This window comes from Cheilinus undulatus, linkage group 21 (assembly GCF_018320785.1).
Source record: "Cheilinus undulatus linkage group 21, ASM1832078v1, whole genome shotgun sequence".
Classification (NCBI taxonomy): domain Eukaryota; kingdom Metazoa; phylum Chordata; class Actinopteri; order Labriformes; family Labridae; genus Cheilinus; species Cheilinus undulatus.
Genome location: NC_054885.1, coordinates 35,754,838 through 35,777,636, shown reverse-complemented (window position 1 = coordinate 35,777,636; position 22,799 = coordinate 35,754,838). Strand labels below are relative to the sequence as shown.

The 22,799-nt window shown below is 39.4% G+C and overlaps 1 protein-coding gene across 1 annotated transcript in view; it reads right to left on the bottom strand.

The window, feature by feature from the left end:
* Positions 1-48: 48 nt before the first annotated feature.
* Positions 49-22,799, bottom strand: part of pitpnc1a (phosphatidylinositol transfer protein cytoplasmic 1a) — a 94,456-nt gene continuing 71,705 nt past the window's right edge. The window contains exons 5-9 of the mRNA XM_041816810.1: positions 19,674-19,745; positions 18,314-18,409; positions 6,767-6,922; positions 6,141-6,204; positions 49-3,633 (exon numbers count right to left, since the gene is read on the bottom strand). Coding sequence (XP_041672744.1) covers positions 3,323-3,633; positions 6,141-6,204; positions 6,767-6,922; positions 18,314-18,409; positions 19,674-19,745 — 699 coding nt within the window. The 3' untranslated portion in view covers positions 49-3,322. The remainder of the gene's footprint in view (positions 3,634-6,140; positions 6,205-6,766; positions 6,923-18,313; positions 18,410-19,673; positions 19,746-22,799) is intronic.

Genomic DNA, 22,799 nt, shown 5'->3' with positions numbered 1-22,799 from the left:
TCAAATTTATAACAAAGACTTCACTCTGAATTATATTTACAACAGGATTTTATTTCTTTTAATTTAATAAATACAAAAACCATCAATTATAACTGCAAAATGAACACAGTTAATCAACAAAGCAGAAGAAACTCACCAGTCTGTAAAAACTCAACTGAAACACAACATCGAGAGCGAGGCAGAGAAACAAACATTAAAGTCACAAAGATTCAGCCTCTTGATTTCAATCATGCAGGTACAGAAGTCACTGTGGCAGACAGAAATCACTACAATTAAAGCATAAAAAGCTGGACAGCATTTTCCTTTTTCAATACACAAAAGGCCATTTATAATAGCAGCATCATCACTGGATATGTCATCTTTTAAAGTTGATATTTTCTGATTTAACCATGTTCATACAGTATATACAAGAATACACAATCACCTTACATATGACTGTGAAAACCTTAATACGTAACTGATACGGTGGCCCACGAGGATCTGTCGAAAAAGTCCCAACCACAGAAATACAACAAGCTCCAAAGCGAGAGGCTCCTTTGTTTGACAGAAAAGCAGAAATAAAAATAAAAGTCTGTACATGTGAGTGAGTTGATCGTGTCGACGCACCCTGAGTTTGGAGTAAATTAAGGTGATGCTTTGTAGGGTTTAAAATTTTACAGGAATGTACGCTACAGTACAATCTATCAGACTAAGTTACTGTAACTCCAGACAGGGTGTACCATGAAGAGAGCTTAACATACTCAGAGTTTCTCAGGGGAGGTGGGCTTGATAAAGGTTTAAGCCTCAGTCAGGGTTATCAGTTATGAACTTTCACTGTTAGCTTAGACTTTCTTCATCAATCTTACAGGTGTCTGGGCATTTGAAAATGGATATTTTTAACCCCAGAACTAAATCTAGACCCTGGTTCCTTTGGTTGAAAAAGCACAGTTCCTCCAAAGGTTACCAGTTCCTGGAAAGAGTCCCTGCTGGTAAGAAGCACCTTAGGTATTAAAACTTTAGCATTATGATTAGCATTAGGATTTTAAGGCCAAGGGGAAACATTTCTAAGTAATAATCAATGAAAGTGACGACTCTTTCCAGCCAATTTTAAGCTGTGAATCTCAGTATAACCGGGTGCTAAGCATATTATGAGTTTAAAGTTGGTTGTCATGGAAATCTAACCAGGTTTAACCCTTAGAGGGTGTTGAGGCCATTTTGCAGCTTTTAAGGTCATTTTTTTGTTTTCTTTTTTTGATTGTTTTGACTGTGTAAGCGCTAACAACATACATTTTGGAGTTTTTTTTTTTAGTAAATTTTAAAAGTACCTGCACAATACAATGCATAAAATCAAATGGAATCTTTGACAAAGAAGGAGAAATATTTGGGAGAAAACAACTGCAATCATCTTAGTCTCAAAGTAAATTTTTGGTTTCTTTATCTTTGAAGAGTTTGTGTTTAGAAATAAGAGCTGTAGACTTTTTGTACACACTCAGGCTGTTGGTGACCAAAAATGCCCCATTGAAACCCATTTAAAACACCTTTTACTCCTGGTTTCCTATAAGGACATGACTGTAAAAGCTAATTAAAATCTTAGAATAAAAAAAGCATAACTATTAAAGATGTTGTTCATAATTAACATATGCCAGGGTGTTATTATCCCCTTGAAGGAAATCCAGTTTGCATTTGGTTTATGAAAAATATGTCCTTTTTTACATCCCAAAAATAAATTTTTTAAAATTTTAACTGGCCATGAAAGTTTAAATTCCTAAAAATTAATAAATATTTCATATTTATGATCATGTGTCCTCGTTAAAAAATAATGCAAAAAAAGTTTTTTTTTTCTGCTTTTAATAAATTTTTTGCCACTTACACCCAGCTCGCTAAAATCGATGAAAATCTTAAATTTTGGAGAAAAAAATAATGCATAAAAATCAAAGTTGATTCCTATTAATATTATATTCAAGCCATTGATATTCCCCTTTAAGGAAAATCTGATTTGCATGTAATATGAAAAATATTTCTTTTTTTAATGTTTTTTACAGTTCAAACAACAGGGATTTGCACTTAAACTGGCATTTAAAAGGTTAAATTTCCCCAAAATGTATTTATATTTGATATTGTCTGATATTGTTTAAAAACCTGACACAAAAGAAGTTGGAAAATATGAAGGTATATTATTTTTTATTGTTATTTATGTATGGGGCCATTTTGGTCACGGACACACTGAGTGTAACTATTTAGACTAACAGGGTTAAAGAGATCCAGCTTCATGGCACAGAAAACTCTGACTCAACAGAACAGGCTTACCCTTTGATCTCGCTTCCTGGTACACCCTCCAGGTTTCAGAAAAGTTGGGACGCTGTGTAACATGTAAATCTAAACCAAATTTGATGGCTTGCAAAACAGTGAATCCCCATTTTGAAAATAGTACAAAGAAACCTATGCAATGTTTCTGGAAAATTAATTTTTAACTAGTAAGATGTTTCCAAAAAAGTTGGGACAGTGGCGACAAAATAACAAACATTTGGTGGAAGCAAGAGGCAACACCGAGTGTCGACAAATGAAAAAGATGTCTCTAGTTGTGTCCATTTAAGGTTGGCTCCAAAAACAAAGGACTCTCAACTTAAATTCACATTTTTACAGCAGAAATAAACCAGTTTACCTCCTGGTACAAAAAATGTTTTTGGTCTGATTAGCTCATTTTTTAAATTTCTTAAACTCTACATGCACTGATTTTTTTCATAACTCATATGTTTTGATTTATTGAGCCTACGATTTGTACACGCATTTGCATAATTATAGACATGGCTGAGTTGTCTGACAGGTGTGTGTGTTGAAGCTTTGGGCCCTGAGGCTTAAGGCCTGCCTCAGTTAAAACTTTGTTTCTAGAAAATGAAAACTTAAGTGAGAGGATGTCAAGTCTGTGCTTGGAAAAAAGTGCCACAATCATTTCTCTTGACCTAAACTAGCAACAAAATGTTTCTATTTACATTTTACACAACCTTAAGTCCCAACTTTTTTGGAAACAGGCCTTTATATGACGCATGTTCCTGGCGGTTTTGGTAAAAGAGAAGCTGGAGCCTCTGTCTGCTTCAGTTTGACTCTCAGTGGGACTTTTACCTTTTCCCTCTCAGAGTTTTGAGTTCAGTCGGCCCATGTACACCTGTACAGGTAGTCTGAGGGCTTTGCAGTAACACAGGCGGGTCTGTAGAGGCTGGGATCACCAGGACCGTGAAAACGTCTCCTTCACTTCCGCTGGCTGAGGGGCATTGTGGGATGTGCTGGGCAGGCATCCTCTGCTGATGGAGGCGGGGGGGGTTCAGCTCTGTGTGAACCGTCGCTCTCATTCAGGCTGCGGGCTGGAGTTCCAGGAGAAAAAACTCGGCAGTTTGAAGAGCGAATCCCTGCGGCCCGGGTCGGGGAGGGTCAGGGTCTCCGGGGCCGACTTCTTCCTGGGACGCTCCTTTGGCACTGTAAGAAACTCGGGGGCCTCTGTGGAGAGGGGAGTGGACGGGGCGCTGTTGGGGCCGCTGCGAGTGCAGGACGGTAGCGGGGTCTCTGTGATGGAGATGGTCGGGGGGAACGTGCCGATCTTCAGGTTGGTGGCTTCTTGTGTGGCGCGCTCGTATTCTCGGACCTCCTCCATGGTCATGTCTGTTAGGAAAAAGGAGAGTTACACTTTCACCAGTTTGCTTTAAGATACATATAAATAGGCTGGTTAACCACTGGACACTGGCAAAACTTTCACTCCATAAAAGCCCGTTATCTAAAAAAGAAAAAGTAATGCACACAGATATTTACACATACATGCCATCTGAGCCGTTTCTGTTCACAGGAGATATACTTCCATGTGGGCGTCATATTGTAGAGGACTTAGATTGTTGAAGACACATTCTGAACGAGTTACAACAGCATGGCTTCACAATAAAAGAGTGTACAAGACACATTATGAAACACAAAACACAGCAATGAAAACAGCAACTTGAGTTGTAAATCAAGCAAGAATGGAAAAGACTTCCCCTGTAAATACTTGAACAGTTATTGTATCATTGTAGTTTATATAGAGTATGTCGTCTATTTCTTAGAGAGTGTTGTTAAAGGACAAGGCGACAATGCAGAAGTAAACTAATCCTGTCCCAGCTTTTTTGGAATGTGTTACAGTCAGCAAATTCAGAGTGTGTACATTTCTGAAAACATTCAAGTTTATCACTTCATCGTTGTGCTGTATTTATTTGAATAAAAGTTGAAAAATATTTGCAAATTTTCCTTTGATTCACATTTAACACAGTGTCCCAATTTTTCTGGAATTGTGGGTTGTATAGTGTCATTTAAAACAGTGGTTCTCAATGTTTTCAGCCCGCGACCCAAAAAATAAAGGTTCCTAGAGACTGGGGACCCCCACTGTACCTGAAGGTGGTTTAACACAGTCATGCACAGTCAAGAACAGTCATGTGCAGACAAAGGGGGAAGATTTCTGGGGCCCATGGAGGTCAGCAAAGGCATGATCCATTGTAAAGTTAAGCTGTGATATCCGTATTTATATTTAACTTGAATAATAACCACTCCATTTACAATAAAAAAATATATGTTTATTCTTTTGTACTGTAGTTTACAGCCTTCTTAAAAATGCAATTCCCTTTTGTCTAAAAACTGAAATGAAATGGGTCAAAAATGACAAAAATTAGTTAAAAATGGCAAAAATTTGTGGAAAAGGTGGTGAAATTGGTTTTTGAAAGTAGCAGAAATGGATTAGAATTGACAAAAATATGTTCAAAGTGGCAAAAATTTGAAAACGGAGGCAAAAAAATTGGTTAAAAAGTGGCAATGACTGGAAAACACAAATAGAGAATGGAAAACAGGTTACAAGTTTAAACAATTCATTTAAATAGTGGTGGAAAATGGGTTAGTAGCAGAAAAATTGTTCAAAAGTGGCAAAAAGGGGTTAACAAAGGCAGAAAATAGGCAGAAAGTGACAAAATGGGCAAAAACAGATGGTGAAATGGATTTCAAAAGTAGCAGAAAGGCTTAAAAAAGGCAAAAATGGGTCAACAGAGGCAAAGATGTGTCAAAAGCAGGAGAAAAGGGGGTCAAGTGCCAAAAAAAATCAGTGAAAAGTGCCAAAAATTAGTTTTAAATGGCAAAATGAGGGTGACAAATAGTGAATTATTGGTTTGTATTAGTAAAAATGGGCATAAGATGTCATGAAAAGAGGTTGATGGATGCAAAAATGGGTAAAAGAGGCAGAAATTGGTGAGAAGTGGCAAAAATTGGTTGAAAGTGGGAAATGCAGGCAGAAAAGTGGTGGAAATTTTTTAAAATTAGATAAAAGTGGTAAAAAAAAAAAGAAAAAAGGGGGTAAATTGGCAAAATGGGCATAAAAAACAGTAAAAGGGGATTAAAAAGTGGCAAAAATGTGTTTAAAGTAGCATAAACAGGTGGAAAATTTGGTGAAACATAATGAAAAATTGGTTTGAAGTGGCAAAAATGGGTAAACTGAGGCAGAAAATGGGCTGAGAATGGCAAAAGGGATCAAACTGGCATAAATAGGCATAGTAAATGGTGGAATGTGGTTAAAATGGGCAAAAATTGGCATAAGTAGTGGTTTATAGAGACAATAAGAAAAAATAGGCCAAAAGTGGCTAGAATTGGTTTAGAAATTGGAAAAAACAGGCAGAAAAAAGTGGTGGAAAGGGTTTAAAATGGATAAAAATTTGGCAACATTGGTGTAAAATGGCAAATGTATGATTTTAAAAGTATTCATATTTTTTTAGAGACCCCCCTCTCAGTGCCTCGTGCCCCCATAGGGGTCTCGACCCCCACATTGAGAACCACTGATTTAAAACACAGATGATACTGTAGTATTCTTAAATATGATAAAACATTTCAGTATCAAATCCACTATATTTTATTTCACCCAGGTATCCAGAACCATAGATACAAGCCTACAATTTGTGACAAAACAAAAGGTTTTGAAATTTATTCACATAACGACATGAATATTTTATTAATGACCGGACCTCCCGCTGGAAAAGACCTACACTAATTTTGAACCACAGTTATGGATCTGAAAACGGCACCCATGTTGAAGCATTGCTCCTGAGAACAGAGGCTACCCAGGCAGCATTTATCTATGCATGACCATCCACCAGTCAGCTACTCACCAATCCATTCATCCACCCAGGCAAACGCCTGCCTGTGTCCTAAAAGCAGGATGTCCCGAATCACCTGATAAAAAAGAGAGAGAAAAATGAAGGTGAGGTGGAAGTGGAGAGATATGGAGGCACAAAAGTGAGGAAGAGAAATTCAAGGAGACGGTTTGAATCAGGATATGCTAACTGTGACTGCTGTATAGCTTTTAAAGTAGTAAATGTTTCACCCCTAGAGGGGTGTGATTAATATGAGTCACTGGATGAGTAATGGCTCCAACAGTGCGGGCCTGTGGCAAGGAGAGCACAGGGACAGTTCACCGGAGGGACGGACGCTGCGACAAGAGAGGGGACAAGGATTTGGAAAACGGGAGATATGAAGTTCAAACTGTACAGCAGAGGTGAACGGAGGTGGTGGAGGTATTAGGATTTAAAGAGGGCAGATATTGTGGAGGAAATAATGAAAATCAGATTTGGTTCATGGCCAAGTGGCTGTGAGTCACATGCTATCAGAGCAGGAAATGAAATGCCTCTGCAGCTGAGACCGAGGGGTCGAAAAGTTTATAAAAGTAATTCTGAAAGGCATCTGCAGAATGTACTCACAGAAAAAAATATCACATTACATTTTATAAAGCCCTGACCTTGTGGACAAATTGTTCCACGCGTGTTTGCAGCCCCCAGACTTCAAACTTCACGGTGACCAGCTTGTAGGAGCACATGATGGGGTCTTGGTTGTCGATCCAGCCTTCCTGCAGGAGGCCTCGGTTTGTCTTCTTTGACTGAAAATACCGCAGGTCCTACAGGGACAGAAAACAGTTCAGAAACATAAAATAATCCCCCCTCTGTGCGGCACAAAAGTCGGATAGTTTGCATATTAAGTAACATCCAAATATGACTGTGTCAGTGATGCATCTGGCCGTGCCTCCAGCTGTCTACTTGTGCCAGGATGCACCCCTATTTCCAGGTGTAAATTGCCTCTGTGTGATCACCTATATCTCCTGCTTTCAGCCATAATCCTCTTACACAAATGGCTAACTGTTTACCTTATTAACCGTGCTCCCCATCATTAATCTCTGCACACATTTCCTCCTCCCTGCCTATAGGACAGGATCACCTGCATTTATTACGAGCCTCCTGCAGAGAGCAGCCAGGCTGCACGGCGTGAGTCCCTAATCACAGGCTTTATAGGCATTAATCACAGCTCCCTATGGACTCATTATGCTGTGGTACTAATTTGTCTTGGGGTCATGCATGTGGCTGTGAGTGTGAGCGAAGAGAGCACAGAGTAGGAGGGAGAAGTGGGCTGTGTTTGCGCTGCATTAAACGTGTTTTAATGTAGCAGGACAGATGAGAAATGCTAATGAGAGCCAGAATTAAATATGACATTTAGGCTTCAAAATACCATGTCAACTCAGGGTGGGTACACAAGTGGTCACAAATGAAGAGCAGTTTCAGAGCCGGGGTTGTGTGAATACTCCGCCCTACCCGATGGTAGGCCTGCCCATGGAGTTGGCTGGGCCCCTGAAAAACCCAGAAAATGGGCCCCCCAGATTGTTATGTATTTACAATGTCCATGCATGTGTGTGTTAGACTAGTAGCATTAGTGTTAGCATCCTGGCTAACACTTTCCTCATTTTAGAGCTTAAAAGTGTATCGAGCTTTAATTAGTTCTGAAATTGTTTGATCATGCTACATTTTAGCATCTTTTCACCCCGTTTTCGCCACTTATTCCCTTTTTTACAATTTTTTTTTCCACTTTTAACCCATTTTCAACACATTTTGCCACTGATAATACATTTGCAACTTTGAACCCTTTCCACCACATTCAACCCATTCTGCCACTCTCTGCCACTTTAAATCTTTTTTTAATCACTTAACTATATATCTAACCTGTTTTCACCACTTTGTTTTGCCACTTTAACACATTTCTGCTTTTTTCAAAATTGGCACTTTTTTAGCCATTTTTAACCAATTAACACAGCTTTTGGCCTTTCAACCCATTTTGCAGCTTTATTGCCACTTTGAATACATTTTGACCAAGTTTTTTTGTAACATTTAACCTTTTTTGCCACTTTTCATCCAGTTTCACCATTTTTGCCACTAAGCCCATTGATTTCATTTTTTGGTGACATCTTTTTGCCACTTTAAACCCATCTTCACCACTTTATGCTTTGTTCAACCCATTTAAACCACTTTTTATAGCCACTGATAACCAGTTTCAGCCACTTTACATCTATATTCAACACATTTTAGTTGCTTTTCTGCCATTTTCAACCAATTTTTGCCATTTCTCTGCCACTATTTGCCCATTTTCTCCTCTTTTTGCCCCCTTTAACACATTTTTGCTACTTTTATTCAACTGTTCTCCCCTCTTTGGCACCTTCAACATAATAAGCCAAGTTATGCCACTTTTTTGCCAGTTTTTCCTTTTTTCTTCCACTAGTTATGTCATTTTTTATGCCACTTTAGCTATTTTTTTGCCATTTTCAACCCAGTTTGCAGCTTTTTTTGTCACTATTTTCAGCAAATTTAAATCCATTTCTGTCACTTTAAATCCATGTTCAACACTTCCTGCCACTTTTTTTTCTGCCACTATTGGCAAATTTTCTCCCCTTTTCCCCTTTTACACCTTATTGCTACTTTCTATCAACAGACCAAATTTTGACTTTTTGAACCCTTCTGGTCCAGTTTGCTTGTTTTTTATTCCCATGATTAGCCTATTTATGTCACTTTTTTGAAACATTTTTCCTCTCTCAACCTCTTTTTATGTCACTTTTAACCAATTTTAGCCACTTTTTCTTCCACTGTTGGCGTTTTTTTTTTTTTTTTTTTGCCCCTTTCAACACCCTTTTCTACTTTTTACAAACTTTAAACCCATTTTTACCACTTTTTTGGTCACTTTCAACCTCTTTGTGCTACTTTTTAAGCAACTTTTAATGCACCAATGGCACTTTTTTATTTTTTTACCACTTTAACTCATTAGCACTACTTATCACTCATTTTTGCATCATTTTGCAAATATTTGATTATTTTCTACTAAAGATGTCACAGTTCAGTCTACTTTGTTTTTAGCATCCTGATGCTAAAACAAACATTGCTTTGAGTGATTATTATTTAGGTTAAAATAAAATAAGGTTAACACAGCTTGACTTGGATCATGATTTTGCTGACCTCCATGGACCCCCGTTTAGCAGGGCCCCAGAAACTCTCCCCTTTATCCCTCCTGATGTGCTGGTCTTGCCTGATGGTGCACTCAGGTGGGTTTACCTGCCACATCTACGCCCTCCTTCAGCCTAAATTTTTGACCCAAACATGCCCAAAAGTTCTGCACAGTACTGCATTTTAAAATGAACCATTCTTAGTAAAGCATGTCTGACATCTTTATCCCAACATTTCTGAAAACACCACACCCTTCTCAATATCTTTATGCAAATTTAAACTCAGATTTATGTTTAGAGGAGTCTGTATTGAGCAACTTAACACGGCACAGACATCTGTGTGCACTTCTACAACAAATCTATCAACATGTGAAAATAAATCAGTAAAATGAGTTTACATTGCATCAGTAACTTAATTTAATGTATGTTTTTTCTCACTGTGCTTAAAGAATCATACTATTGAAGCTAATGTTTATTTTTTTTATTTTTGTAAAAATGACAGTTTACAGGGGACAGGAAGGAGGGTTTGGACTCAGGAGTCAGAGGTTGAGGCTCCTGAACGTCTTCTAAAACAACTCAGAAACCCCCACCTCTTCTTCTCCTTTTTCTTCTTCTCCTCCTCCAGCTGGAGCTCCAGTCGGTCCATCCTCTGCAGCAGACTTTCTGACATCCTGGCTCTCTCGTCTTCCTTCTCCTCCAGAGTCTGCGTGAGGACGGTCACGGACTCCAGAAGAGAGGCCTTTTCTCTCAGCCAGTCCTGCTTCTCTGTCTCCATCTGCTGCAGAGAGTCTTTCAGGCTGGCTCTTTCTCTGAGGAGTCCTGATCTTTCCTCCTCCCACTTGGATTTCTGGTTGACCAGATCCTTTGTGGCTTTTGCCAGGTCCTCCTCCAATTTAATCGTTTTCTTGCTTTGTTCACCAAGGAGCCTTGACGATTCTTCCTCCCACTGTTGTTCCATTCTTTCCTGGTCCTCCCTGGCCTTACAAAGAGCAGCCTTCATCCTTAAAGAGTCCTCCTCGTGTTCTGCCAGGAGACGGGATCGCTCCTTGTCATACTGGCTTCTGAGGATCTCTAGCCTGTCTTGGACCTGGACCATGGCTGCTTTAGCTTTGGCCCTTTCGTCCATCTGAGAGAGAAGGAACTCAAATTGTTGCTTCTCCCATGAGCTCTGGCTGTTTGTCAGCTCATTTTGGGCGTCTTTGAGTTCCCTCTCTAACCTGCAGGTGGCCTCCTGGTGGCTTTTGATGAGGCAGGATCGCTCCTCCTTCCAAACCAGACGTTGCTTCTTCTGGTCTGCTTTGGCCTGCTCCATGGAGGCCTTAATCCGGGACGTCTCCTCCTCCTTCGTCGCCAGGTCTTCTTTGGCCTGGCTGAGGGCCGCCTTAAGGGTGGTGACTTCCCTGGAGACCTCGTCCTTCCTCAGGTGTTCCTGATTTGGAGCAGCCGTATTGATCCCTGCCAGGACATGCAATTTCTCCTTTTGGGCCAAGTCTTCTTTGGCATGGCTGAGCTCCACCTTCAGTTTGGAGTTTTCTGCAGACTCCTCCATCCGACGGGACCTCTCCATCTCTAGTTCTCTCCTCATTTTCTCCAGGTCTTCATGGGCCTGCTTCAGCTCACTCTTTAGAGCACAGTTCTCTTTGCCCAACTTTTCATTTTCCTGGTCCTGGTTTGGTAGGGACACGATGGACCCAGCCAGAAGGCGGGACTTCTCCTCCGCCCACTGTCTCCTCAGGTCCTCGTGCTGGACGTTTGCCTGGTGGTTTGCAGCTGTCAGTGCATCTATTTTTCCCACCAGCCTCGTCTTATTGCGCTCAGACCTCTGCCTTTGGCTCTGCAGGGCCATGTTAGCCCGGGACAGAGAACCCTTCAGTCTAAGGTTCTCGTTTCTGAGCTTTGCAAGGCAGTCCTCTGTCCCCTCCTTCACTACTTCTGCCGATGCTGTGGCCTGTTTTGTCGGGACCTCAGCACGGAGCAGACGCAGATCTGCGGTGACTTTGGCTGCCTGACCCACTGGCTGCTGCTCACGCTCCTCTGTCCCCATTTTCACCACTTCTGCCCATGCTTTGGCCATTTTTTTGGGGACCTCAGCAGGGAGCAGAAGTGTCTCTGAGGAGACGTTAGCTGCCTGACCCTCTGGCTGCTGTTGAACTGGGGCCTGGTCGGTCTCCTGAAACCTGACGTCTGCAGCCACAGGAGTCTTCTCAGATGGTGGTTTCTCTACAGGTTCTTCTCTGGTAACCTGCTGAGCCAGCACAGACTCCCCGAGCTGCGGCTTCTCTCTAGGTCTGAGCGAAAACGTGAATCCTGAATAGTCTTCACAATCGATTTCATCTTCCAGACCTGAAGGAAACCCAAAGCTACACTGGATCTGATTCCAGGGGTTGTCTTCTTCCTCCCCACTGTTGCTCTTCTTCTTCTTTTTTCTATTCTTCTTTTTTGCTGGCTCTGGCTTTTTAATATTCAAAACAAATGACTCGTTCTCGTCATCTGACCATGACTCCTCATGGGTTTCTGCAGATGTCTGAGACGCCATGGTTTCAGGCGTCTTTTCTGCTGAAAAAGTTTGTTTGTTTCTACCAAAATGTGCAGTTGTTGGCACCTTTCTTTCCATTTCTGGTTCGATCCAAAAAACCGTGGAAATGTTTGAATATCTCGCTGTGATAGCAGGATAAAAACACGTGCTGTCAGACTGGCGTCACTAACAGGACAAAAGAGGACGGCTGTTTGGCAGCCTACTTAGGGTTTCTGGGAATGTTCTGTGATGTCACATGATCAGTCATCAATGGACACGGAATGTCGCTAACATTCCAAAAAAAAAAAGTGGGCCCAACATTCCGCCAGACAGGAAGTATCCATGTTGATTTTCAAATTAAAATGCAGTAAATAGCAGAAATGTTCCAATAGGTTGTTTGCAACCCTGAATGTCCACTGGGGGTCAGGAAGTGACAGACAGCCTTAAGAATGAATGGGAATGTAGGAAAGTTAGCACTAAGCTCAAAGTGGACCTTACTCTACAATTACCATCAGAAAATGTCTACAAGGTTAAAATAGTTTTGGGTTTTTCATTAGTTTTGATTTCTCAACAAAACTATAATTTTTTTAAAGCATCACAGATTCACCTGGCATTGAGGCAATCAATATCACAATTTCCTCTGTCCTGCAGACCTCCTGGTTAGGGGTGTAACTATCCAGTCATCCAATTAGATTGATAGAAAGTCAAAACATTGATCTAAACTGTCACCTTTAGGCTATGCTTTTATTTTGAAATCCCCCCAGCACACCTGTACATAGTTTTGATCTGAGGGCTGGGCTGTAAAGTATACTCCCGCAGGGCAGGGAGTTCCACATCAAGTCCCAGGCTTTGATCTGGGTTCCTGGTGTGGTTTATTTGACAGGTGTAAATGCTAGCGTACCAGATTTTAACCTTTGGGAAGTGAGCAGACCAGTTAGTGGAGTTTTGGATGAGGAATGTTGTCCCATTCTTGCCTGATGTAGGATTCTAGCTGCTCAACAGCTGTCCCAGGACAGCGCCGCTCTCCTCTATTGTGAAGCCATGCTGTTGTGATGGATTTGGTTTAGCATTAGCATCTTGCTGAAATAGTCACAGCCTTCCCAGAAAGAGAGCTTATGTTGCTCTAAAACCTCTTTCTACTTTTCAGCATTGATAGTTCCTTTCCACATAAAGCTGCCCATGCCATTGGCACTAATGCAACCCCGTCCCATCAGAGATGCAGGCATTAGAACTGATCACAAGCTGGTTGGTCCCTCTCCTCTTTCACAGGACTTGGTTTCCAAAATGAATTTCAAATATTGATTCACCTGACCACAGAACAGTTTTCCATGAGCTTTGGCCCAGAGGAGATGCGGAAGTTCTGGATCAAGGCAAGAGTAAAATTGCACAATTAAAAACAAAGAAGAAGAAGAAACTTTTTAAAGTAATGCCATACGCTCGATTTGTCAGTGGCACCTGGAACTATAAAAAGCCCAGTTTATCCTGGATAAACTAGACCATCCCCTTTTTAAGGAGTTCTTTAGTCGGAGACAAACAGACTGAAAATTCCTCTATCCTGAATGCCTTTAGCGCTTGAACAGCTCAGTGTAAAATGTTCTATGATTTATTTATTTACTGTCATGGTTCCTTATGTATCTAGACTGTTTTTCTATTCATTCTTATGGTTTGAGGAATGGTTTGTATGGTATTGCTGGCTGTGAAGTAAATTTGATTGGCTAGTACTCATGTGACATCTAGCCAGTCAGATCATATAGTATACTGGACGTTTGGTGAGACTGTGGAGAGAGGAAATAAAGACACACTTAGCAGTGGAGCCAAAGTAATGCACTTTTTGGGTAATCAATTGGTAAAATAAAATGCCAATACCAATAATCTGCCTGGCTGATTATTGGTGACCTCTACTCCTGAAACCATGCAGTGATTCCCAATACAGAATCAATAACCTTCAGCCTTGTCACTTGAGCACAGAGATTTCTCCAGCTTCTCCGAATCTTCTGATGATATTATGGTCTGTAGATGGTGAGAGATTCAAAGTCTTTGCAATTTTACGTTAAGGAACGTTTTTCTGAAATTGTTTCACAATTTTTAGATGCAGTTTTTCGCCGAATGGTGAACCTCTGCCTATCTTGACTTCTGGGAGACTCTGTCTCTCTAAAATGCTCCTTTTATACCCAGTGGTGCTACCAACCTGTTGAGACCAGCTCCCCATGACGTAGAGTCTCCTGTAGCAGGTTCCAGGCTGCAGGAGCCAGTGTTAATTTTGTTGACTAAAACTATTCGTCAACAGACATTTTTTCCCATGACAAAAACTAGACTAAAGCTAACAAAAATAGATCTGTGATGACTAAAACTAACAAAAATAGATCTGTGATGACTAAAACTGATAAAAAGTAAGTTTAGTTTTCGTCAAGATGACTGAAACCAGGCTAAAATGTAATGTAGTTTTCGTTGGACATTCAAAACCTGTGATATTCTTCCACCGTAGGTAAATCTGTCAAAAAACAATGCATCTATATCTATTCTGCCTCTCAGCTGTAGAAAGCAGGGACCCCAGATTAGACAGAGTGCAGGAACACACTACCATGATTTTGTGCCAGATTTAGGCAAGAGAATAAATGCTTGGACTAAATGTAAAGACTAAAATGTGAGGACTTTTTATGGACTAAAACTAGACTGAAAATGTTTTGGCATTTTCATTGACTAAAACAAGACTAAAACTAAAAAAGGATAGAAATGACAAAAATGTGACTACAACTAAAATGCATTTCATTTAAAGACTAAAACTAAAATTAAAAATAGCTGCCAAAATTAACACTGGCAGGAGCAGCTTACCTGAAACTCATTTTATCGATCTGAAGACCGACTTCAGGCACAGATAGCAAAAGTAAAATTTGTGACTGAGTAACAGAACGATGACTGTAGCTTCTAGGGGTGTCAACGACTAAGGTTTTTCATAGTCAAATCTGATTCTTCAGATTTTGCCTTTAGTCGACTAATAGTCGAACAGCGTTCTGCTAGACTTTTTTGTCCCAGGACCGGCAGCCCTCAAGAATTCTTAAAAATGAATCGCTGACTATTCCAGGTCACCCCTAGTAGCTTCCAGCACTTTTCATGTGAATAAAATCACACAAGTATGAGGAGTAAATACAGTATTATAAATGAGGATATAGCCTCTGCTTTGATAATGAGGGCCACCAGACTCGATCATACAGAATACAATGACTTAAGATCAGTTATAAACCTCAGTGCCTCATGTTCACAGTATCTACAGATCTTGTGCATTGAGAGGATGCATGCATATCTATGTAAAACATTACCATAATAAATCTGGGGCATGAAAGTGGCAGCAAATCTTGCAGCAAATGCTCCTTTTACACCCATTCATGCAATTGGCCTGTTGCCACTTAGCCTGATTGGTTTTTGATTGCACTTACTTTTCCAGCCTTTTGTTGCCCTGTCCCTACTTTTTTGAGATGTGTTGCTGCATTTTACCTCTAAATGAGCTAATATATTTCAGTAAAAGGTAAAATGTCTCAGCTTCAGCTTTGATATGTTGTTTATGTGCTATTGTGAATAAAATAAAGGTTTATGAGATCTGACAATCAAAGCATTCTGTTTTTATTTCCATTTGTCCCAACTTTTTTGGATTTTGGATGGTAACTACTTGTACTTAGCCCATAAAAAGTGTTGTACCAGTACATCCCTGATCTCCTTTGGCTAACATACGGTATGTACAGTTGACTAGAATTACCTCAAAAACACCGAATTGTCCCTTTAAATCCTTTTACTGCTGGATCGGTGTCAGACAGTGTTATAGGAATGAGCATCCTTACATAGTAAACATGCTACTATCGTTATCGGTCTCTTCCTATTTCATAAAGTCAAGGTCAGAAATGAAGCAGGCATGTTTGTTGAGCTGACAGAGAGAATCTGACGATCTCTCCTCATGCTGAAACACACCTGCTGTAGGTGTTCTGATGTGTTTGCTTTAGTCCCTGTTGAAACCTAAATTATGCAGCAGGCTCTGTCAGCCCTGCATCGACAGGTGTGACTTTCCAAAACCCATCTGTCTTTGAATTCAGACAGTATTTACCTCCACACGTGACATCCAAATTTAGCTCAGGTCGGCAGCTCGGTGCTATTTTTAGCTCTGAGAGGAAAGCATAAACCCCTGTGGGAGGTGTGTGCTTCTATGTGAGGAGGGTGTCAATAATAACACACTGCAGCGACATCATGACCCCTCGTGATTATAAATAGCCCAGTTTTTGATTACCATCGAACCCTGAAAGACGGACGTACGCAGGCATACAAATGTCTTATCACTGGAGCGACTGTCCGTCTCCGTGTCCTCTCACTCGTAAACACACGTCTCCATCACTGTGAGGAGGCAGATGGGCAGCGGGTGGTCAAAACATGAGCTGAGAAAGATAACACGCTTTTCTCTCTGTCTGCTCACACCATCCTTTGTCTCCAAGCATCATTTGTTCTCTTACACTGTTCTTTGTCACTGCTGAGGCTGTCAGAAAACCAGAATTTTAAACTTCAATATGACACATAAAAAAGTACAACAATGCCGATTTGTTTCAATACTACAGCAACAAAAACAAAAGTCCTAGGCATCCAATATGATCTAAAAATGCAGGCAAACTTCTACACTTCTTTTTCTTCTACAGTGTCTGAAACATTAGTAGTCTTAGTCATTAAATCACAATATCAATGATGAGGGCACAAATCTGACACCAGCTATGCAAAAGTTCAGACCTTAACTGAGCCTAAGTTCTTACTTAAAGGTCACATATTATGCAAAATACACTTTTTTAGCTTTTCTAACAAAATTATGTGCCCCTGGCCTGTTCACAATCCCCCAAAGAATCAGAAAAATTCATTCTCTCCCCCACTCTTTCTACACTTTTCAGAAAATGTGTGCCAAAACAAGCTGTTCTCAGATTTTCCCTTCATGATGTCATGTGGGGAGTTAGCCCCGTCCCCAGGTTCAGCTGGCCCTCCCCTCTTGGAAAAAAGTTCCGCCCTCCTCTCCTGTTCCTCCTCTCAGCTGCCAGCTGAGAGGAGGAACAGGAGAGCCACATCCATTTCCTGAGAGGGGTGGAATCAGGGGCGGAGTCAGACAGCTCATTAACATTTAAAGCTACAGATAAAGAAACAGCTTGTTCTGAGCAGGGTTGAAACAGAGGGGTTTTTAGACATGCAAAAATCAAATACTGAGTTTTTTTCAGCAACAAACCTCACAGGCATGTTTCTGGGACCTCTGAGACTGATATAAACTTGTATGTGACCTTTAACACAGAGTTTATACCCCACTAACATTTAAGGTGTTGCACCAGCTGATATGGTTCCAGCACAAGCTTAAGCTATAACTTAAAGTCCCTCTAAAGTGGAATCCAAAATTTGTGTCTGCTACACTAGATGTGTGAATAAGGTTATCGTCACCGGCCCTATGGGGAATTACACTCTACTGTTAGCTGATGTCACTGCCTTCATTGAAAGTTAACAGCCAGCTACATGCTCTGTTTTTATTCACTGTGAGGTAAATCTCCCAAACCTATCAGCTACGGTGGCCCACAGGTCATTAAAAGTATCATAAAAGAGAGATTTGTGTCAGAAAGCTGTAAATTTAATCCCCAACTTCTGTCTCTCTGCTCTGGCATGGAGCCAGGCAGCTGATCAGATCAATGTAAGGTCAAAGGGCAGGCTAATAGCGGGAGTGCTTGTCAGTTTTCATCTAAACCAGATGCAGCAGGAACAAACTACTAGCTTATATTTCCAATTCTTTAGTCCTGGATGATTACAAAGACACAGAGTGTGGCTTTGTCTCTCTCGAAGCAGCCACAGTTTAATCTTCAGTCTGTTAGTGTCGCAATGCTAAAGTTTAGTAAATAGTAATGATAATATAATAAACTTCATTTGTATAGCACCTTTAAAAACAGAAGTTTACAAAGTGCTTTGACAATAAGCAGAATCACAAGTATGACAAAGCATCATAACACAAGCAGCAAAACACAACAAGAAAGACAAAACCCCACAGAAGAACCATAAAAAACTCAGCCAGCATTGTAACCCCGACATCCTATAAAACACCAAAAACATGACATGTTAGAAAGACATCATAAAAACCCAGATATGTAAGATTCCAGAACAAAGGTAAAGACAGAATAAAAACCAGAATAACTTAGATGAGTCCAGGCAACAGACACACCCACACCATCCAAGGGCAAATATTACTGCCCCATGCCTCATGATTTTGAAGCTTTATTTTTTTAACTTAGAGATGTATATATACATATATATGTGTGTGTTTTTTAATCACTTTACAGGGACTTTTATTGCTTTTTGAAGAATAAATACAAGAGATTGTTTCATTTTAAGGGTGTGGTATTAAAGAAATAACAAACCTTAGTCCCTGCCATGTGTGTATTTAATCTTTGCACGCATCTTTCTGCAGATCAAATGCAATTTTAAACACAAACATTGCAGGTCAGCCATTTGACTCTCCTCACCTCTGACTCTTTGTAATGGCGTTCTGGGATTTCATCGTAGGCGATGTCCACTAAACACACCTCTGTTTCCTCCTCTCTGGGCTCGCTGCCGAAGATCTGAGGAACAGAGAGAGAAGCTGTATCAGAACTGTTCACCTTTGCATTAGCTTTCTACTCATATTTTTTGTTTTTTTACTCTACTGCATACCTTGAGATTATGTTTTTTTACACCAAACTGAGGCATTTAATAAGCTTGCAATGCTTATCAATGCATTCTGTTTAACTGGTAAAATTTTGCATGACTCCTGTTTGAGAATGTGCGAAGTTTTGCAAGATTTGCTTTGTGCTGAAAAAAAAAGGACAAAGTTACTAAAAAAAAGAGGGAGCTGTTGATTTGTGGTGAAAGCAGCTGAGGAAACAATAAACTGCAGAGCAGAAGAAGCAAACACTCCTGTTCAACTCCTCAAACACCCCCACTTGTTACCATCCATTCTTAAAAATGAAACCATGACGTCTGTGCAGCTTTGACAATGGATTTGCAACTCCCACAAGCTGCCACTAGGTGGAGCTGCGGCCTTTTGTTTCCAGTAACAGCATGGATTGAGGCGGGATTGTGTAACATTAAGATTTGCTTAAAATGAGAGATGAAGAAGTTTCCTACTGATGAAAAAAACAACAAAACCAAGAGGAGACGTTCATGTTTCTGCATGCTTATGCTTAACTTTTTAAAATGCAGGTATATGCAGTCATTATGGGAATATCAAAATGCATTTGTGCTGCACCTGCAGGCTGTTTGAAATGCATAAAATTAAAGAAAATGAATAAAATGTTCTTAGATGTGATTGTGTACTTAGGCAGCCAGAACAGGAGGTGTAGTGCTTATGATTTCTTCATGTTTTTGCTTTAAATGTTCAGAATTTTTTGCAGCTCAGGACACAGGAATTATTCAATAAAGAGACATGAAGCAGTCTTGTAAAATACAGGATGCATGAGGGTGAAACAGGATTATTTAGGGTGGAAATATAATAGCAACTTCATAGAAAGTCTTAACAACTGTGAATGCACAACTAAATAATCTTAAGGATTAAGCAGCATGATTGAACATCCTCTTCATACCCATGGCTTTATGATAACAGCATTAAATGATGCAACCATGATGCAATAGCTCTGAACGTGATGGTTCCTCTTGTCTGATTTGGACACTTTAAACATAAGAAGATGTAGGATATTATACATAGGAGGAAAAAATTAAGGGTATAAGAAAGGGAAGTGTGCAAGGTGAGGATGGTAGAGGTAAAGTAAGGTGCAAAAACTTAATAAACTAACAGAAAATGCACACCTTAGTTCTCCTTTTGTGGTCATTTCTATCCACTGTACTCACATTATCGTTGCACCCTTTGTTGTCCTCGTATTTGGTCTCGATGTGGATGGAAAACTTGGGCAGGAAGGAGCACTAAAAGAGGCAGAAAAAGAGCAAACTGTGAGATATAAAAATGTATGATAAAAACATCATTCGATGATTTTTAAAATGTGAGGAAGATTTCTGTCAGCAGATTCCCAGGACGAGAGAGGAGACGATGTGTGTGTCTGAGCTTTATGAACCAAACCAGAGGAGCAGTAATGATTATTCTCTCGCTGTGTAAATTTACAGCTGCACACGCTCCCTTTCACGCTCACACACACACTCGTGCACAAGCAGAGACACTTTTACTGCCCCGGGCTGCGTTGACTGCCGTGCATTAGCTCTTAAACATCGCTGTTTGATTAGATTAAAGCCTAACACTTTCAAAATTATTATACAACCAAAGAGCAGAATATGGGTTACATAAGCTATTGATGCACAAGTGTGTGTGTCTTTGTGTGTATTTGCACACAGATGAAGAAGAGCTGAAAGGCTTCAAACTGAGGGATCATAAGGAAGGCGAGGGTTTCTTTCTACGTCTGAGCTTAAACTTAATTTAGTCACTTTTGCTGTAATTACAAACTTTCAGAGGTTGTTTGAGTAATAGTGCATCTTTTACAGATGTTACTACCTGAAACCAGATGTGATCTATTACCAGGATGCAGATTCATTCTTATATATACGTTCAGGGAGGTGGAGGAGAGATTTAAAAATGTTGGAGACCATGCATTAACATCTGTTTAAAGCATCTGGATACCAAGTGGTAACCTTTAATGCATTGTGTGGATGCACCTTTATGAACATGCACAGAGACGTGCTCTGGGACGCCTTCATCCTGACTGGATTTGTTATGTAGATGCAACACGTACTGGTATGCATTGAAGATTGCCTCATTAACTGACCTAATCTGCTGGATTCTGCTAGTAAACAAAAAAAGGCTTTATTCATGCTCATCCAGCCTCGCTCAGATGGGAATTGCTGCTCATTTTAGAGATTGTCTCAGCTCAGTAATACGAACTGATCTTAAGGCTCCCCAGTGGCTCCTCATTTCGTCCTTCTTTAAGTTTTTAAAGCAACTAAAATAAAAAAATAGGGAACCGTCTTTCAAACAGAGCCAGTGCCGTCACTCAGGAAGGATCCAATTCTTAGAACCAGTTTGTCATGACTCTGTTGTTTGTAGTTTGTGGTTAATTCAAACCCATTCATTCTTAATGCCAGTAGCAATAAAGTTGAAATTGCAAGATAAAAGGCTACTTAATGATATAAAACATCCAAATAATGATTAAAAAGTTTTAAAAAAATGATGATTTAAAAAGTCAAGATAATACAAAAGTCCAAATTAAAAGATAAAAAGTCAAATTAATGAAATAAGAGGTTCAAATAATTCAATAAAAAGGAATTATGAAATGAAAAGACAAATTAATGAGATAAAAAGACAAAAAAATAAGACATACAAAGCTGAAATAGCAGGAGAAAATGTAACATAATGAGATAAAAGTTAAAATTGTGAGAATTTTGTTTTTGCTTAAAGTGAAATTAATATTTATTTAAAATATTGAGGTATAAAGTGGAAATTATAAGACAAAAAGTCAACTTAATGACATAAAACATCATAATTATGACCTTAAAAAGTTAAAAATAATGATTTAAAAAGACAAAATAATGAGCTTGAAGTCAAAATAATAAGATAAAAAGTCAAAATAATGAGATAAAGGCGCGCCGGTAGTCAAGTGGTCAAGGCGTGCCATATACATAGGCGACCCAGGTTCGAATCTGGCCCGTGGCACTATTTCCTGCAGGTCTCTCCTCGCTCTCTTCCCTGTTTCCGACTCTATCCACTGTCCTTTAAAATCTTTTAAAAATAAATAAATAAATAATGAGATAAAAAGCAAAAAATGAATTACGATCTGAAAATTTAAAATAAAGGACTAAAAAGACAGAATAAAGATCTTAAAAATTAAAATAATGGCATTTAAAGTCAATTTAGAAAGTCATATTATGATATAAAGTTAAAAATTGTGATAAATGTCATCTTTATCATATAAAACATCAAATACCTTGTGTTAGGGTTACTGAGTTGAAAACAAAAAATAATTAGCTAAAAGTCACAATTCTTACAATGAAAAAATAGAATAGATAAGTCTAACTGATGAGGTTAGTTGAAATGAAAAAGTCACAGCTACTACAGAGAGTCAAAATTATTATGTGCAACTTTCTTAATACTATCCTTTAATTTTGACTTGAGTTTTTAATTTATACAATTTTGATTTATTGTTCACATTGTTTTTTAATTGACAGATATGGGCTTCCATACATTTGACTTTACTGGCTCATTAATTTTCTTTCTGGACCAAAAATAAAACCTGTAATGTGATTTTCAAAGATTTAATTGACAACCTACTTTAAATAACACAGTCAGGGTGTTTTATTACTAATCACTGTTCATCATCACCACCCACACTGCTCCACCAAACCCAGCATTCCCAGTATGAATCAGCACCATGAAGCAGTGAGAAAACACAGCACTATTAAAATAGAAAAACAATCCTCTTCTTTACTGAACAGTGGACTTACAGTCATAGACAAAAGTATTGGCACCCCTGGAATTTTCCAGAAAATACACCATTTCTCCCAGAGATTGTTGCAATCACAAATGTTTTTGGTACACACGTGTTTATTTCCTTTAGCATCACATGCTTGAAATAAAATGATTGACCCACAGTTTTAAAAGAGTGCCAATCATTTTGTCCGGCTCATTTTTTGAGTTTTGTGTAAAATTATGTCAATTTTGTCTTTTTTCTTTGGATTTTTTGTGTTGTTCCAATGCACATAGAGGCAATCAACGTGTATACCAAAAACATTTGTAATTGCAACAATTTCTGGGAGAAATTATTAAAAAGAGACTGGAGCTGATGTTTTTAGTTATTAGAAGAGACTGGTGCTGCTGTTTTTAGTTATTAAAAAGAGACTGGAGCTGATGTTTTTAGTTATTAAAAGAGACTGGAGCTGATGTTTTTAGTTATTAAAAGAGACTGGAGCTGATGTTTTTAGTTATTAAAAGAGACTGGAGCTGATGTTTTTAGTTATTAAAAGAGACTGGAGCTG